The sequence below is a fragment of the Eleutherodactylus coqui genome, chromosome 3 (assembly GCF_035609145.1).
Source record: "Eleutherodactylus coqui strain aEleCoq1 chromosome 3, aEleCoq1.hap1, whole genome shotgun sequence".
In the NCBI taxonomy this organism is placed as follows: Eukaryota; Metazoa; Chordata; class Amphibia; order Anura; family Eleutherodactylidae; genus Eleutherodactylus; species Eleutherodactylus coqui.
Window position 1 is genome coordinate 254270782 of NC_089839.1, and position 13980 is coordinate 254284761.

Genomic DNA, 13980 nt, shown 5'->3' on the forward strand with positions numbered 1-13980 from the left:
GTTTCTTATGCAAGGGAAAGGAATAAGAACTTTTTCTAGTTCAACTCAGCAGATAAGCCACAGGTCAAACTTTTACCTATACAGTACTATAATATTCAGTTATATGGCCGCCTGCAGACGAGCGGGTCGGATCCGGCGGCGAGGATTCTCGCCGCGGGACCCAACCCCAAGCCCCGCACAGAAATAGGACATGCCGCGGTTTGTTTGCCGCGCGAGATTTTGCGCGGCCAAACCGCGGCCGTCTGCATAGGAGTGCATATTGTTATGCACTCCTATGCAGGCTCTCAGTGGCGGAAATCCTGTGGAAAATCCCACCGCGGGATTTCCGCCCGTGTGCAGGCGGCCTATAACTAATATAATATACATTATGTTAGTATTATTGTAGTAGTTTCATTATTAGAGTCCATTTAAACATCAAAATATTTTGTACTCATTTTCAATACATTTTCCAGGTAACAGATTTCTGCGACTCCCTTAACCACAATACAGAAGCTCCAAATCTGCAAAATAGAATGTGCAATCTGCGGAGTACATGGGACGTTATCAAGGACTCAACAGATATTACCTCCAGCCTTCCAAGACCTGACATCAGTCCTCCAGTCCCAGCCTTCACTCTACTGCAGTACAGAGAAAGAGTGATCACTCTAGTCCTTGATGGATCTAGAAGCATGATGCAGGTGGGTTCAAGCAGAATGCAGCTCGGGGAATGAGACAAAAAAGACTCACATAAGCAGTTAACTCTTAAAGGAACTTTCCAGGCAAATTCTATTGATGATCTATTCTTAGTATAAACTATCAATAGATAATCACCAGGGACCAGACACTATGGATCCTAGGTGATCAGCTGATTGTCCAGCCCATTGTCATTGTAGTGGGGCCAGACATCGCCATTGGGTTCAGACGTGGGGGGTTTCATTCCACCTGAAATAAATGAGAACTGAAGCCTCCCATTACACTTCTGGCTCCAACACAGGAGTCGGATGCAGACGTCTAACAGGAGGCAGCACTACTACTGATTTCAATCAGAGAGAGGCCCTCTATGATGCGTCTGCCTCAAACTCTGATAATGCTGTCTGACCACACGGCACTGACAGCAGGCCAGATATCGGCTCATTGCTAGGGATCCTGAGTGGCTGGCTCCTGGCAATTATCTACTGATGTCCTAAGAATAGGTCATCAATAGAAATTGCCCAGAAAACCCCTTCAATAGATACACTTTTCACTATAGTGTACCATAAAATTCTTTAGGGACCTTTCACACAGTGGTCTCTCATCTGATGACAGCTCAGCATGTGTGGTTGGTAATTGCAGCTGACATTTCTTTGGATGAACAGCAGACCTCCCCTTGGCACTCACTCTTGTACAGGAAAATCCACCTCTCCAGCAGTACTGGGGCAGCTCATTCCTCACAAGGCTCTCTGTAAAAACTGCTAAGTAACTGCTTCAGACCTGCCTTTTATACCCAGCCCATCAGCCAATAAACAGGCAGCTCACTTCCTGTTAATCGACAGCAGCAAAATTAGAGTAAAAAGACAAGTCATGTGACTTATCTGAAGGTTCAAGAAGAAACACATATAAAGTACAGCAATAATATACATAGATATATATGCATGAGTATTTAACACCTTACAGCTCTATACTACAGAGCTGTAGACAGTCCATATTCCCCTATCTGGTGCTTCATATGGCACTATACTAAAGAAGAATATTAATAGTGGAGAACGACTCCCTAATTCAGCATTGGATGGAGCCTCCCAGAATTCTTTTCTGTTACATGCATATGAGATTTAACAATCAAAACCTTTGTACGCTTCAATATAAAGTCTGCTGCATATGAAGGTATAATCGGATGCACAGAAATCTGCCAGTGCTGTAGTAATATAGTTTAGTCCTAATATATCATGACTGTTTGGTATTATAATGTATTAATATTTAAAACTGCAACTCTGTTTAAGGAATATATTTCCTCCATTGCAGAATGATCGTATAACACGACTGCACCAGGCGGTGGACATATTCCTCTCCGAAATTTTTGAAACTTCAGTTTATGTTGGGATTGTCCAGTTCTCCACATCTGCATCTGTCATTTCTTCGCTAGAGAAAATCAATGATCAACAAAGGCAGAAGCTGAAATCACTGATTCCATCTTCAGCAACGGATGAAAGGACCAACATTTGTTCTGGAATTATCACTGGACTAGAGGTATTGTGCTGCCATTCCTGAATCTTAGTAACGTGGTTTCAGTTAAAGGAAAACATTTCTCAAATTCATTTTTGGAATGTAGCAAAAATGTAGCTAAAGAAAAGATACACACAAAGTAATCAGCTGTATCGATGAGAAGAACCTGAATTTGGGTGCTGACACCTGATTTTTTTTTAGACATAGTAATGATGGTCTATGGTGATCAACTAATGCAAAAAAAAAAAAAAACACAGCTTAAAAAATAAAACAAAAAAAAACACAGTACCATGTTTGCAGGATAAAGACCAGCTCACACCGTGGGCAAGGCAGGGTTTTCAGAAAGTGCATTGCTTACCCACTATGGAATGGACAGTTAGGCCCGCCTCACACGACTGGATTTGATTTGCGGATTTAGAGATCGGCGTCCATGCGAACAATCCGTGGTAAAACTCAGGCATTGCAAGGCATGCATTTTCAAATTTTCCTTTAGACTTGCAGGTATGAATTGCGTATTCCGCAACCAGAAAGAAAAATTCTCAGTATGCTCTATTTTACAACGGAGTCCCCCATTGATGTCACTGAAGGTGTGCAGCCCACAGCCCAATACGCGATGTCACGAGAAATAGAAACAAAGAAAACCAAAAACCTGCATTGCGCATAATCGCCTGCGTGCCTCCGCAGTCCTATGCATTACTTGCCATCCACAGGGTCACTGGTCGGGCTCACAGATGGAATTCGCTGCAGGCCTCCCGCATTCTGAACACGACCCATTCGTGTAAGCCGGGCCTTATTCAGCTGTCGGCCCTTTTTCAGTCTGTTACATGCACATTTGACTCTGCTAAGCATGTATGTTATATCTGTGCATTTCTTTTTACATAAGAACAGTTGTCTCTTCTGTGTAATCCATAAATTGCCCTCTGAAGTCTTTCCTAATAAGGACTGGATAGGGACAAGATTTCAGCAATTCTATAGTGGATTATATGGCTCTAGATTTCACCATTCTCAATTGGAACTGAGTGATTTTCTAGCCTCCCCTTCCCAACACTTAATTTGGCACATAAAACATACATGGATGCCCCCTTCACGTTAACTGAATCATCAGAGGCTCTCTCTGACATCACATGGTAAATCGCCAGGCCCTGACGGTATCCCAGTGGAAGCATATGCAAAATATCAAGATATATTACTCCCTGCTCATCTAGCGGTATATAATGCAGATTATGAAAGGGGTTCTTACTAGAGATGAGCGAACGTACTCGTCCGAGCTTGATGCTCGGGCGAATATTAGGGTGTTCGGGATGTTCGTTATTCGTAACGAACACCACACGATGTTCGGATGTTCGGGTTACTTTAACTTTCTTCCCTGAGAAATCTTTTCTATATGCGCTCAATGGGGCCGGCGGCAGCAGCGCCGACCCCATTGAGAACATATAGAAGACAAATCCTTCTTCTCTGCCACAGCTGTAACAGCTGTGACAGAGAAGAACGATGTTTGCCCATTGAATTCAATGGAGCCGTCAATACAGCCGACTCCACTGAATGCAATGGGCTGCCGGCGATCGCGGGATGAATTGTCGGAAAGGGGTTAAATATATAAGCCCTTTCCTGCAATTCATCCAGAAATGTGTAAAAATAAAAAATATATATATACTCACCTGGTGCCGACAGACGGAGTTCAGCGCGGCAGGCTGCAGTTCTCCTGAACTGCTCTGAACAGCTGTTAGTAGTATTCAGCAGCCGAGGATTTAAAATCCCCGCCTGCTGAATAAGATGCCTCTGAATGGTGACAGCCTGACCAATCAGAGGCCAGCCCTCACTCACACCCATTCATGAATTCATGAATGGGTGAGTGAGGGCTGCCTCTGATTGGCTCAGGGGCAGGAGAGCTGCCCCTGAGCCAATCAGAGGCAGCCCTCACTCACCCATTCATGAATTCATGAATGGGTGTGAGTGAGGGCTGGCCTCTGATTGGTCAGGCTGTGACCATTCAGAGGCATCTTATTCAGCAGGCGGGGATTTTAAATCCCCGGCTGCTGAATACTACTAACAGCTGTTCAGAGCAGTTCAGGAGAACTGCAGCCTGCCGCGCTGAACTCCGTCTGCCGGCACCAGGTGAGTATATATATATTTTTTATTTTTACACATTTCTGGATGAATTGCAGGAAAGGGCTTATATATTTAACCCCTTTCCGACAATTCATCCCGCGATCGCCGGCAGCCCATTGCATTCAGTGGAGTCGGCTGTATTGACGGCTCCATTGAATTCAATGGGCTAACATCGTTCTTCTCTGCCACAGCTGTTACAGCTGTGGCAGAGGAGAACTTGCTGTGTCGTTCCCATCATTTTCTTGAATTGCCAAGATTTTCACACATGAAAACCTTAGCGAGCATCGGCGAAATACAAAAATGTTCCGGTCGCCCATTGACTTCAATGGGCTTCGTTATTCGAAACGAACACCCGAACATCGCGGGAAGTTCGTTTCGAATAACGCGAACCCGAACATTTTGGTGTTCGCTCATCTTTAGTTCTTACCCTTATTCTTTTATGAAGCCACAATTGTACTCCTATTTAAAACCAAATAAGATCCCGTAGATTGTGGCTCATATAGACCAATACCTCTATTGAATACAGATTATACACCCTGACCAGACTGTTAATGCCTGGGAAATCTATGCGTGAAAATTTCCGCAGGGTTCAATTAGTAACAGAAATAGGGTTAGCTGCAAACATGGACTGGGCCTTGGCCTTTTTGAATGCTACTAAAGCGTTTGTCTCTATTGAATGGCCTTTCCTATTCCATGTTCTGCAAAGATTTGGTTTTGTTGAGGCTTTTAACCAGTGGCTCTCCTTACTTTATAAATCACCCTTAGCGTCCATCTCCGTTAATACTTTCTGCTCTCCCTACTTCCATTTATATAGAGGTACAAGACTCTGTCCCCCATATTTTTTGCACTGGTCATTAAGCCACTAGCCATTATGCTTTGGGGGAGCGCTCTATACAAAGGTATTACTATAGAGAATTGAGAGGACCAAGTGGCATACATGCAGATGACCTTATGCTTTTCATGTCAGACCCTTCCTTATGCCATGGATCTTATAAATAAACTAGTAATTATTAGGAAATTATACTACAAGTGTTTCTGGTGGTGCGATGCGCCACACAGCTGTGCTACATGCACGTCACACACACAGCTCTGCTATATGCACGTCACACACACACATAGCACTGCTACATGTACATCACATATGGCTCTGCTACATACATTTTTCATCCCATACTACAGGGATCACAAGCAGCACAGCACTCGGGATGAAGGACCTCTGATGACATCACCGTCATGCTCCGCCCCATATCACATGATGGTGAGTGAGTTATATGCTCTGCCCCTGATCACATGACGGTGACATCATCACAGGTCCTTCATCCCGAGTGAGCGAGTTACATGCTTCTCCCCATATCACATAATGGTGATGTCATCGCAGGTCCTTCATCCCAAGTGAGTGAGTTACATACACCACCCCTGATCACTTAATGGTCATTTTTTGCAGTTGTCATAATGTTTGTCTTCTTTAAATTCAGGTAGAGGCCCAAATTTTTTCACTTTCAGCTTAAATCTTACATATCAGCTGCTTCAGACCAGCTTCTGTTTCTGCAAGTAGAGTTGTGTCTTCTGCGTAGAGATTGTTGATGTTTCTGCCACATATTCTCACCCCGATTTCCAATTTGTCTAGGTCCATTTTCCTTATGATCACTTCCGCATATAGGTTAAACATGAACGGTGAGAGGACACCCTTCTTGATACCTGCCTTTGCCGATCCCAAACCAATCTGTGTCCCCATACTGTGTTCTCACAGTGGCTTCTTGATTGGTATAAAGTGATTTTATCAGCTTGACTAGATGAGTCGATACTCACATCTAGTCAAGCTGATAAAATCACCCAGCTCTTGTAGGACGTGCTATAGCTGGTCATTGTTGACACAATCAAAGGCCTTGAGGTAGTCAATGAAGCACATGTAGATATTCTTTTGGTATTCTCAAGCTTTTTCCATGGTCAATTGCAAGTTTGCAATATAGACGCGGGTGCCATGTCCTTGCCGGTATCCTGCCTATGCATCAGGGAGTGCTGCTTCGACTATTGATCTCAGTCTTTCCTGTATAATTTTGAGAAGGATCTTGCTTGCATGCGGAATGAGGGCTATTATCGGTAGTTGGGGAAATTCTGAGAGTCGCCTTTCTTTGGTAGAGGGATGAAGATAGATCTTTTCCAGTCCTATGGCCATGGTGTGGACACCCTTACTGCCTGCGATGGTTTTCACTGGTAGTAACAGCAAAAGCTCTACCAGTATGTTATCTATGCCTGGCGCTTTATTTTTGGCTAGTTGTTTCATTACCATAACCACTTCTAACTCCATAATAGGGGGCTCCAAGTCCACAGCCTTACGCAATGGTCCAGGTATGTGGTTGTAGGCATATAGTTCCTCTGTGTATTCCCTCCAACTGTCCTTGAACCTCTGTTGGTCATTCAGTTCCTTCCCATTTTTGTCTTTGATTGTGCCATCGCATACCACAAAAGGTTTTCAGGCCATCTTGACCTGTGAAAATAGGCCTCGGATATAGCCTTTCATGGCTTTTGCTCAAGTTGTTTGCAACGTTCATTCCAGTCCATTTTCCTGTCTTTCCTTGTCACTCACTGAAAATCAGCATTAAGTTGCCGAACTTTACCTTTGTTGCCGGCCACGTTTGCTGCTCTTCTTTTATCGGTTATTCTGAGGGTTTTCTCAGACAACCAATAGCGTCCTTTTTCCTGCTTCTTATAGGTGAAATGCTTACTGGCTGTTTCCATAACTGTGGACTGTATATCATACCATAGTTCCTCTGGAGGCTTTTCTGATGTGTCAAAAGTGTATGATTGAGGGATTTCGAGGTGTCGAATTTTCTTAATGGAGCACCTTTCGTAATGCTATAGAATTTAATCTTGATCTTAGCTGCAAGGAGTTCGTAATCAGTGCCGCAGTCAGCACCAGGAAAGGTTTTTATTGGAATGTCTGAACTTCATCAACAATGATTACACAGTATGTAATCAATCTGATTTCAACTGAGACAATTGAGGGTTGTCCACATGAACAGTCGGCATTTGAGTTGCATAAATACCAACCCCTCTTGCTAAAGAATGCTGGTCATTATCCATTTCTCATCTTTTCCTCCCAGAACTCTGGTGTTTAAAGTCAGCATGCTGTCAGGCTAGTTTGACTAGTTCTCCCCCACACTCCCTGAAGATGGTCTGGACACCTGATCCCCCTGTTCGTATGTTCTACCGGCTCCTGCTCCCTTAAGCTCCATTTAGACTGGACGAATGTCAGGCAAACGATGTCTGACACTCGTCCCTGTGTGTCCACGTTCCCATGGTAGTAGTGCTGGCTTGCTCACAGAGTAGCCAGCAGGGGGGAAGCAGCTGCAGGAGATTTCTTTCCTCACTCTCCCCCGCCCCTCTCCATTCACATAACATAGCTGCTATTCAATACTGAACGGCCGGTATTTACACTGAATGCTGAGCAATTAGCTCATCGTCCATCATTTATGCTGTATAAATGATGGACGATGAGCTGATCACTCATTGTTAAGTGTAAATAGCAGCCATTCAGCACTAAATGGCCGCTATGTTAACTCAATGGAGAGGGGCAGGGTGGCACGAGGAGAGAAATCTCCAGCCTCCCCGCTGTGAGCCAGTGATACTAACTCCTGTGCAGCAGCACGAGAGCGAGTATGTGCGGGGATGAGTGTCGGGCATCATTTGCCTGACATTTGTCTCGTATAAATGGAGCTTTACCCATCTGTCAGGTATGGTTCCAGACATTGTATGTCCTATATGCTATCAGATGGGTAATGTCTGATACCTTGTCCTTTCTCATCAGATTGGTGATGTCTGATGCTCTGCTCTTTGCGTGTGTGGGAGTAGACGTTTAAACTGTGTCTGTTTCGGTGTATGTATGCATGCATGATGATCTGTGTGTGATTTCCCTGTGTGTGCCTGTAGGTGTGCAGACACTTGGTGTGAACAATGTTTTCTTCAGTGCATGTCTGTAGGCGTGTAGACGTGGGGGTCTGAAAGTGCACAGACGCCAGGTGTGAACAATGACTTGTTCAGTGGGGCTGTGAAAGCGTGCAGACTTTGGGTATGAACAATGACTTGCTCAGTGGGGGTCTGAAAGCGTGCAGATGCAAGGTTTGAACAATGACAGGTTCAGTGCGAGTTTGCAGGTGTGCAGACGCCAGGTGGGTACAATATCTTGTCCAGTGCCTATCTGTAGGAGTGCAAAATGATTTGTTCAGCGTCCGCCAGTGGGCATGCACAATGTTTTGTTCAGTGCCTGCCTGTAGGCATGCACAATGTCTTGTTTAGTTCTGGTCTGTAATTGTGCACAATTTTTTGTTTAGTACCTGTCTGTAGGATTGTACAATGGTTTGTTCATTGCCTGTCTGTAGATGTGCAGACATCTGGTGTGTATTAAGTACTCATCTGGTCTTCCTGCCTATTCTTACCTATAGACAGGTGGTCCCTGGGTTCCAGCGTGGGGCCATCCCTATTGGGACGATTCACCCGCTTCTGGCCGTTTTCCCTTTCCTTGGTTTAGTTATCTTGTTAGAGTAGGGACTCACAAGATAATGAGGGAGCTTGACGTGGGCTTGTGATCTTGCCTGTATTGGCCAAAATGCTAGCTAATGCCTCGTACTTATTTGTCTTTCCATCCAACTTTTTGTGTTAATACATTTGGCAAGTATTTTGCCACCTGGTGTCTGGGTAGGGTCTTAGTCCCAGAATTCCCTGTGTTGCTTAAACTTTCAGTTTATGTTTGGCGTATGATCTAGTGCATATACTTCCCTTTTGCCAAAAATATTTTATGTTTGTGCAGGCAAGGTGAAAAAACCTCCTTGAATGTAACAGGAAGGTTTAGACTACCTACTTCCTTTCCAAAACTCGAAATTCAGGCTTTAACCAAGAAGCAATGTACTGTATCTTCTAAAAATGTATCACAGACTGCATGTATTGGATAAGGTTATATGTATTCATGGTGCAATAATTTTCTCCCTAATCCAGGTGAATAAAAATCTAGATGGCTCAGCACAAGGGACCGAGATTGTGCTACTGACAGATGGAGATGATAATTATGACACCAGGCTTTGTTTCCCAAATATAACATCAAGTGGAGCAATCATACATGTGATCGCACTTGGACGTGATGCAAAAGAAGAACTTGAAAATATGGCAGCAATGACGGGTAATAAAACACATTAGAAACAAAAGATCAAACACAGATCAATCAAACAAAAACAAGTAACAAATAAAACAAGTAGTTTCTCCATATTCAACACAAAATGCCACTTCTAAGGCCGACTGCACACGGCCATACTTACCTGCGGATCCGGCGTCTTCAGTCCCGCATGACGCTTTGGCGCGCTTGCGCCGCAGCGTCATGTGACGCGCCGGCCGTGTCATATGACACGCCAACAGCGTCACACGACGCGCCGGATGCGTCATATGACGCGGCTGGCGGTGGGCGGAGAGCGGTTACACGCTCTCTTCCGCTGTGCTACAGCGGAAGATAGCGTGATGGACGGGCTTCCATTGACTGCAATGGAAGCCGTCCACGCGTACACCCGCGGCAAATAGAGCATGCCGTGGGTGAGGACGGGTGGTTTTATGGTGCGGAATTCCACGATGGAATTCCGCACCATAAACATTGAGCTATTAGGTTCAATAGAACCTAATAGCTGCGGGCAACGCGGTGGATTTTCGCCGCGTATTACGCGGCGGAAATCTGTCCGTGGGAAGGAGCCCTTATGACTACTGCAGACTCTGAATTATTTAACCCCCTGAATAGTATCCCACATAAGAGCACACATTTGCAAATCAGGTCTTGTCTTGAGCACACTTGATGCAACTAATCAGGGGCTTCTTTAGTTACATCAGATGTGCTGGAGCTAAAACACATCAGATGCCTGGACTGGCTAGGGTTTTGTTGACTGTGATGTTTGATTGAAAGTTATACATATGGCAAGAGAGTTGAGAGAAGAGATCATTGCCTTAGGCCGGCTGCACACAGCCGTGACGGGCTCCACCGCGAAATTCACGACGCCCCCCAGGAGACCCCAAACTTACCTGCAGATGCAGCGTCCTCTCTCCCGCATGACGCTTCCCTGCCCACCTCCGCTGCGTCATGTGATACGCCCACCGCGGCGGGCAGGGAAGCGTTTTCATGCTGTCTTCCGCTGTGCTACAGCGGAAGATAGTGTGAACGGATGGCTTCCATTGACTGCAATGGAAGTCGTCCGCGCGTACACCCGCGGCAAATAGAGCATGCCGCGGGTGAGGACGGGAGATTTCACGGTGCGGAATTCCGCGTTGGAATTCCGCACCGTGGGCATTGAGCTATTAGGCTGCGGGCAACTCAGCGGATTTCCGCCGCGAATTACGCGGCAGAAATCCGTTCGTGGGAAGGAGGCCTTACACAAACAAGGGAAAAGATGCAAAAATATAATAAGGCACTGAATATTCCTGGAGATACAGTTGGATGCATAGTTTGGAAGTTAAAGGAGCTATGATGATTACCGGCTGCCACCTGATTCCTTAGGAGACTGATGGCATAGACAGACAGACAGACAGACAGACAGACAGACAGACAGACAGACAGACAGACAGATAGACAGATAGATAGATAGATAGATAGATAGATAGATAGATAGATAGATAGATAGATAGATAGATAGATAGATAGGTTTTGGTGCAGTATTTATTCACTAAGCTGTTCTGTTCTGGTGTGGGTATGCTGCTATCTTCTTGTACAACCAGAATGCAGGCAGTCTGCCTATCAGTGCAATATATATATAGTTTTTTTTACTTGTAGGAGGACGCCAAAATACATTCAACACAGGGTGTTATCTAGCAGGTGACACAAAGAGGTGACACAAAGCAGATACATTTGACATGATGCTTTACATCAATTGCTCAGCTAGAGTCTACTGCAGTGATTTGTAAAAGATCAGATTATGTCATAAATCAGTTTCATCTCCTGGTGAACATTAGAGATGAGCGAGCACGCTCGGATAAAGCAGTTGATCTCTCTCACTCCCCCCCACTCCCCCCTGCCCCCCCCCCCCCGAGCCTGCTCGGACCAGTAAGCAGTTACTCAAGAAGAGCCATGCTTGCTCTAGTAACTGCTTTATCCGAGCGTGCTCGCTCATCTCTCGTGAACATATATAGTTTATAACTTGAATAGTGTTTTTTTTAAGACTCTTGTTACTGTACTTCCTTTTCCTCATTTCACCTCAAACACTCCAAGCCTATTAGCCTTTTCTATCTTCTCAGATGTTGAAAAATAAGACACGTTGGGGTCAGTTTTACTTGTTTTAGACAGGATGCAGTTATTTGTCCAATATAATCTCTGCCGGTGTAAATCCAGACAGTTTAGTCATATCACAATGTTGTCTATTGACAGAGGTCTAGCTATAGGGAGTTGGCTAGAGATGCAGAAGTCAAAACTAGGCCTGTTGCTTGAGGATGTCACCTCTGACACATAAAAAGACACTAGTATATTGTTGCACTGAGGCCCAAGACCACCGAATTAGGCCTCTGTTTATTGGTGTTATCCTGTTTTTTTCCTTGTATAATTTGCATGAGTAATATTTTGTGATATAAATGAACATTTTTTCCAGGAGGACGATATTTTGCTGCTTTTGATCATTTGGGCAGTGGCAGTGTAATTGATGCCTTCTATTCAATTTTACCTGTCGACGGAGATGAGTTACACAAGACTATTCAGGTGATGTATTTAGGTATTCAGTTATATTTTGCCAAAGTAGATTTTTCATAACATAGGCTCCTACAAGTCAATTCCAATATGGTTGTATCAGGGGTAGCTTGTCAGTGATTGCTATCATTAGAACATCATCATTCCTTCTAACTATAGTTTGAAGTCTACTGTGATTGTCATAAATATATGCTGTATATTTAAGTCTATGGATGTTTTTAAGTATTATAATGAATAACGTTTAAGGTGGTTTTCTATGGAAATACCATTGATGACCTATTCTCAGGGTAGAATATCAATAGCTGATTGGTTGGGGTCCGCCGGTCAGGATCCCAGCCAATCAGCTAATCTGGCGCCTTCTATCAGCACTGCAATACACAGAGATGGGAGTGAAAGCTGCTGCTCCGACCCCTGTGTAGGGGCCAGAGATTCTTACTGTAGGCCTAGCTCCCATTGATTATAATGAGATCCCAGCCTGCTGTTATAAGCACCAACCACTACACAGAGGTCAGAGCAGTGGCTTCCAATCTGTACAGCTGTGGATTGCATTGCTGACAGTAGGTGCCCAATCAACTGATCTGCCAGGGTTCCCAGCAGCGGACCCCAGTCGATCTATTGAAAACCTGTCCTCAGGATAGGTCATCAATATAAGGGTTGCTGTCAGTGATATTATTTTTTGTTGTGCAGAGTACTTATCTGCTTTCCAGGGATATGTTCTTAATGATGGCAGACAAAAAGGCTGACAGGTTCCCTTTGAGTGGCTAATGGCTGACACTAGGCAAAAAGTCAAAATTCTCTGTTTTAGCTGTCATTCTTCTCGTGTCCATGGCCAGCTGTTCTTTATGTAGAAAAAATCTTTAACCATTTTTGTAGCGTATATTACAATAAAGGAGATACTACTTCTGCTTTTTCCAAATCTATAAATATACTGTCTGTGGAAATGTTAGAATTCCTCGGTGGGACCTCCTACTAGTTTTGGGCTTCCTGGATCACTGTCTTAGGGCTTTAGACCCTATTTTTTATATATTGCACCTTTATAAACTAATGAAATAACTGTCTTCTGTCTATTTTCCAAGTTCATATAGCAAATCTATTGCTATTTTTATTTTCCAATATTTAAGATTATTATCTCTTTATTTGAACAGCTGGAGAGTACAGCTCTAGACCTTCAACCAAGAACATGTTTAAACGGCACCATCTTCATTGACAACACAGTGGGGAATGACACCTTATTTATGGTCACCTGGCAGGCAGCTATACCAAGTATTCACTTACAAGATCCAAAGGGAAAAATGTACACTAAAGTAGATTTCAGCAGCAATACAACATCAAAACTATCTAGGCTTCAGATATCGGGAACAGCAGAGGTAATGTTATGGATCCGAAATTCCCCAAGTTGTTGGTGAGGTGCATCTTGGGTGGGAGGCAGTTTTGATAGAAGTGTTCATTTGCTGCATAAGCCGTTCTATGGTTGCACTAATCTCTAGATTAATAACATAACTGACTGCTTGTGTAATCACTTTACAATGGAAATTGAATACTTGCAGCCAGACAGTAACTTGAAGATTTGTGGCCCCAATGCAAAATCTGTAACAGGGCCCCAACTATAATGCTTTATTCATACTACTAGGTTCCCTGTATGGGGAAGAGAGGCCTTATGGGCACCCTTAAGGTCCTGGGCCCGGGTGCAACAGCATCCCCTTTAGTTATGCCCCTGCTTGCAGCCATGTTCCCTTGCAAATGACATCTAAATGCTGGGAATCCCCGCTGCTTGACAACCTGTTTTCAAATTATTTTTGTCAGACTGAAGCAGTGGATAATCCGTTTAAGGATCTACATTTCTTTATCGTGTATCACAGTTCCTTCCTGGAGGTCAATTAGACAATATAGTTCTTACAGACTGGGCGTGTACCATAAATGCTGTAAATATTTCCTTCTTCAGAAAATACAGATGTGGGAAAGGGCACCATGTCATCAGTTTGGTGTGCTCA

General features: G+C 44.1%; 1 protein-coding gene across 1 annotated transcript in view; it reads left to right on the forward strand.

Moving 5' to 3' along the window:
- The window catches only part of LOC136620011 (calcium-activated chloride channel regulator 1-like), a 77103-nt gene that overhangs the window by 31754 nt on the left and 31369 nt on the right, over positions 1 to 13980 (forward strand). Inside the window, exons 6-10 of the mRNA XM_066594742.1 lie at positions 453 to 677; positions 1978 to 2202; positions 9280 to 9460; positions 11895 to 12001; positions 13135 to 13356. Of these exons, the coding sequence (XP_066450839.1) occupies positions 453 to 677; positions 1978 to 2202; positions 9280 to 9460; positions 11895 to 12001; positions 13135 to 13356 (960 nt within the window). The remainder of the gene's footprint in view (positions 1 to 452; positions 678 to 1977; positions 2203 to 9279; positions 9461 to 11894; positions 12002 to 13134; positions 13357 to 13980) is intronic.